At 59.2% G+C, this 4,877-nt stretch overlaps 1 protein-coding gene across 1 annotated transcript in view; it reads right to left on the bottom strand.

Annotated features, from left to right (window-relative positions):
* The window catches only part of PARVG (parvin gamma), a 20,072-nt gene that overhangs the window by 11,327 nt on the left and 3,868 nt on the right, over window positions 1–4,877 (bottom strand). The window contains exons 2-5 of the mRNA XM_011382977.2: window positions 3,615–3,679; window positions 2,034–2,136; window positions 973–1,113; window positions 21–136 (exon numbers count right to left, since the gene is read on the bottom strand). Coding sequence (XP_011381279.1) covers window positions 21–136; window positions 973–1,113; window positions 2,034–2,136; window positions 3,615–3,679 — 425 coding nt within the window. The remainder of the gene's footprint in view (window positions 1–20; window positions 137–972; window positions 1,114–2,033; window positions 2,137–3,614; window positions 3,680–4,877) is intronic.

Below are 4,877 nucleotides of genomic sequence, written 5' to 3'. Positions count from 1 at the left end.
CCCGCGTGTCCAGCCCTTACCTCCATGGTGATCACCTCCACCTGGACATTGCTCGGGAGGGCCAGGTCCGGCTGGAAGCGCTCGGCCAGGGCCACGAGGAGATGCAAGGTGGCCAGCAGGTCCTTGCTGAAGATGGCTGGGAGGGGAGAGGGCTGTGAGATCAGAGCCACAGTGACCGCCCAAACCTGGGGCCACAGGGAGGTCTCCTGAGGTCACGAGCACCCTCTGAAGACCGAGGAGATCTGTGTCCAGCCTCTGGAAAGCGGAGGCCTGGAGGTTTACGTCCAGACTGAAAAACAGTCACGCTTTGCCCCGTCACCCCGCCTCTGCAAATCCAGCCCAGGACACAGTCCACCGTGCCGATGGGGACGAGACACAGAGATGTGTCACCGAAGCGCTGTTTACCATCGGAAACAAACACACGCCCTTCTCGCAGTAGGACACTGGGCGGTAGACAGATCGCTAGATTTAAGCTGAATGTGATTTAATTCAGGGTCGACATTATACGCCTCGGTTCTCCCGAGCGGAAGATGGGGAGAATGTAGAGCTTGGAAGGGCGGGACGTTCGCGCCCAACTGTTAAGGGCTGGGGTGGGGAGGTTTAGGTGCTTTGCACGCTGTCATTTCCGACAAGCAGGCACCGCAGACATAATTTCAACAAATTAATAAAACGGGACTGTGCGCGCCCCTCCAACGGGGAGATGGGCTCATCGAGGATTTGGAACTCAGTACACAGCCGCTGGGTCCTAAGGCCACGTTCTCGGCTTTGCAGAGGTGACAACCTCGGGAAACAGAAGTGCCTTGGGCTGCTCGACTGAGGGCCCACTTGGCATCTGCCTGAGGCTTCGGCCTCGGTCGAAGCGCCGAGGTTGTGCCCACACCTGACGCGGCTGAGCCACCGCTCCTGGAGCAGAAGGACCCAGGCTCCGTCAGCCCTGGCCTGGACGCTGGCCCGGGCCGAGGCCCCACGTACCGTCCACACTCCACTTGACCTGCGGCTCCTCCGCCGGCAGACTGCGGTTGGCGGCCTCCAGGACCACCTCGAGCTTGCGCCTCTGGCTCACGGCGGTCAAGGCGATGTCCTCCACTTCCAGCCTGATCCCCGCCAGCTTCTCTGAGGGTGGCAGAGGCAGGGGAAAGAGAGGGAGGGCGCGGGGTGAGGACAGTTTGGGCCGTTGCAGGGGGACCCATAGGCAGTGCCCTGCCTCCGGGAGGTAAGGATGCTGGCCCTCCGTGCGCGGGATATGCAGGCCGTGGGACCTGAGCGAGCCCGGGCCCTCTGCGCTGCCCTCCGCCAGCCTGCCGCACCTCGACTGCCCCCCTGTGCCCACCCCCTCAGCCTTCCGCTCAGCTGTGTGCACTTCCTTTCCGCAGGGCGGTGTGGACCAGCAGTTAAAGCCTGACTCCCTTGCTTTCTTCACTGTGAGGCCTCAGACAAGTGACCAGGCCTCTCAGAGCCTCAGTTTCCTCATCCGTAAAATGGGGATAGTAACGCTTCAGAGCTGTCCTGGGCGTTGACCACACCTGCCCATGGTAAGTGTTCAGGAAGCATCCACTCTGGCTGGTGGGTGTTTCTGTAGCCCTTTGTAGGACCCGGAACGGTGCGGAGCCAGGCCCCAGGGTGGCCCCACAGGAATCAGACCCACCCCTGCCCTCCAAGACCTCACAGAAGGCAGACAATTAGACCCACAACTTGACCCACCCCCCTCGCAGCAGCCAAGGGTGGGGGCAGGGAGAAGGCCTCAGGGCCAGGAGGCAGCCCTGAGGGGCTTCCATACGGGGACAGGAGCACCCAGCCTCTAGCTGCTGGGTCATCTCGCCATCCTGCAGCCCGGGGCGGGCTGGGGCAGGGATGCGGGTTACTTTGTTGTCTCCAGCAGCTAGAGACAGTGGGCACTCCGCAGTGTTTGAGGAGCAGCGTGGGGTGGGAGGGGCCGGGGCTTAGCAGAGAAAGTCGTGCACTAAGCTCAGCAGGTGTGGGAAGATGAGGTGAGGCAGGGACCCGCAGCAGCAGGTGGTGGGGCAGCAGCTTACGGAAAAGGTGGTGCAGGATGAGCCCGTCAAACACGTCCTCCTCCAGGCTGCGGACCACGATGTGCTCGGCGTGGAGCTTCGCATTGATCCACTCCATCAGCACCTGCAGCCCCCAGGGGACCGCTCACCTGGGGGCCCCTTTCCACCTGGCCCCTCACCTGGCTCAGCGCTCTCCTCATCCTGGAATGCTCTCCTCCCACCTGCCAACTCCCATCCATCCTTCAAGGCCAGGTCAAAAGTCACCTCCTCCGGGAAGCCCTCCCTGATCTCTCGGGCTGAGTTAGGGGCCTGCTCTAGCCTCCGGAAGACCTTCTGCTTCTCTCTGACACAGACCTGGGCTGTTGTTTGTCCTGTGTACGGTAGTAGTAACAGGAAGGCTATGGTGGTCTGACCCAGCACACCGGCTGCTCCCCTCCGGGGCGCCCCTGGAGGCCAGCCCACCCTGCTTCTCCTCCAGGGCCAGAAGCGGCAGAGAAATAATGCCCCAGCCCTTTAAGGGAGCAGCCCGAGCTAACCAGAAGTTGGGGTACAATTACTCAGCCCCTCCACCCCTGGGTAGAAACTCTCCGAGGTGCTGTCCACACTGGCTCCCACAGGCACCCCACAGACCAGAGCTCCCACAGCTATCACCTGTCCCATCATTCACCCTGGGGGACTTCTTTCCTCCCGTCTTACTTTCCCACTTCCTTTCCTTGTCTCCTGTGATTGCCACCCCCCGACTCAACCACCCCCCAACTCAACCACCTCCGACTCAACCACCCCCAACTCAACCACCCCCCAACTCAACCACCCCCCAACTCGACCACCCCCAACTCAACCACTTGTACCCACACCCTTATCTTGGGATCCGTTTTTGGAGGAACCCAGTCTAAGATGACATGTCAGCACCTGCCAGGTTTTCCCGAAGGGGCCATGCTGGGTCTACTCTGTGTCCCAGTGCCCGACAGTGGGAAGGGTGAATGGAAGGAGTCAGGGAACGGGAGAAAGGAAGGAAGGGCTGGAAAACGGGCCAGAAAGCCCCGGGGGTGGAAGGTGGAGCAGGTCAAGAGGCCTCCCTGGAGGAGGCAACAGAAAGGCCACATGGAGACTAGAGAAACAGGGCGGAGAAGACAGAGACCCCGAGCCTGTGCCCAGCTGGCCCCGCAGCCAAAGTGAGAACCGAGAACTGGGTGACACGCCTGTTCCTGCCCACTTCGCCAGCTGTCCATTGCCGTGGGCAGCCGAGTGAGTGAAGGGGCACAAGCTCTGGGGCCCACAGCCTGGATCGATCCCCAGCTCTGTCTCTGGGCAGCTGTGTGCCCCCCGCAGGTCAGGTCACCTCTGTGAGCATTGTTGTCCCCTCCCCGGGATGCAGGTGACAACAGATCCCCCTCAATCCTGTGAGGCTTGCTGGGATTGTGTCTATAAATGTATACGGTTGGTGCTCAAGAAATGTCCCTTCATGTAGCCATTCAACTGATGTCCCAGGGACCTGCAGAGTCACCACCCACCAGCCTGAGGTCAGGGAGGGCAGGGCGGCCCTCCATCCCCAAGAGGACAACAAGCTACCTCCAGAAAGTCAGGGCTAGGGAGGCTGCGTACCTTCTGCAACTCTTCAAATCTGGGGTCCTTCCGGGAGGTGGGGAGTATGTATTTCTTCTTTTCTCCTGGAAGCAGAGGCGAGCATGACGTGTGGGGGGGACCTGCAGGGCCCTGGCAGCTCTCTCCTTGCAGGTCACCCTCAGAGCTGGCACCATGACCACATGGGAAGTGTGGTCCTGCTGCTTCACACACACAGATGTGCTCACACACGCAGACGCACAGCTACACACGGTTGCCCACACACACATCCACACATCCACACACATGCATACACAATGCATACAAATGTGCTCACTCACGCAGGCACACAGCTGCACACACACATAGGTCCATAGGCACATGCACACAGATACATACACAGACACACCTACACACAGATGCACAGACACATGCATACAGACACCACAATCATAAACATACCGACACATGCATGCACACATATGCACACACACAATGCACACAAGTGTACTCACACAGACACAGACGCAGACACACATAATCATAGACACACACATATACACATGTACTCACACATCCTAAGCACCAAACACCAAAGTGACTTGGTTCCCGGCCAAGCCTGGCCCTCCACATCTCTGCCTGGGCTGTTTTCCCTGCACCCTAAATGCCCTTCCCAAAACTTCCCTCATGAACGCCAGCTCATCCTCAGACTCTGCAACATTTACACTTGGGGAATATATTTAAAAGCTACTTCTTGTCTATCTGAAATTCGCGTGTAACTAGGTGTCCTGTTTGATCCAGCAACTCTGCCCACTTACATAAGAAGCAACCGCTCAGATGAGCTCCAAGGGGCCGAGGCGGATTCACCCACGTCTGTCTGGCTCCCTGGCATGGGCAGCCCACTGAGGTCTCTGAGCCCACTGAGGCCTCTGAGCTCACTCTCTGAGCCCCAGGACCCTGGTCAGCAGCTTCCCCACGTTTTAGACTCACAGAACCCACAAAATGTCAGGGTGACAGGGTCCTGTGAGATCATCTACTGCCAATGGAGTGGACTAAAGTCACCATGTGGGGGATCGCCTTGCCCAGGTTCACAAAATGCATCGTCTCTGTCTTCACATGACTCAGCTGGGGACTTTTCTTGGACGTTCTGAAAACCTTCGAATACCACCCAGCCCGTATCTTCTGACGAGAAGGAGGGACATCTACCGTGCCGGGCGCCTGGCGGGCTCTGGACAAACGCTCGCGGAGCGGGTGAGGGCAAACGAATGGATGGCTATGGTGAAACAACCCCCATCCCTTATTGGC

Source organism: Pteropus vampyrus, unplaced genomic scaffold, assembly GCF_000151845.1.
Source record: "Pteropus vampyrus isolate Shadow unplaced genomic scaffold, Pvam_2.0 Scaffold499, whole genome shotgun sequence".
Taxonomy (NCBI): Eukaryota; Metazoa; Chordata; class Mammalia; order Chiroptera; family Pteropodidae; genus Pteropus; species Pteropus vampyrus.
Note: the sequence above shows the minus strand (reverse complement) of the source record. Positions and strands in the feature narration are given on the sequence as shown.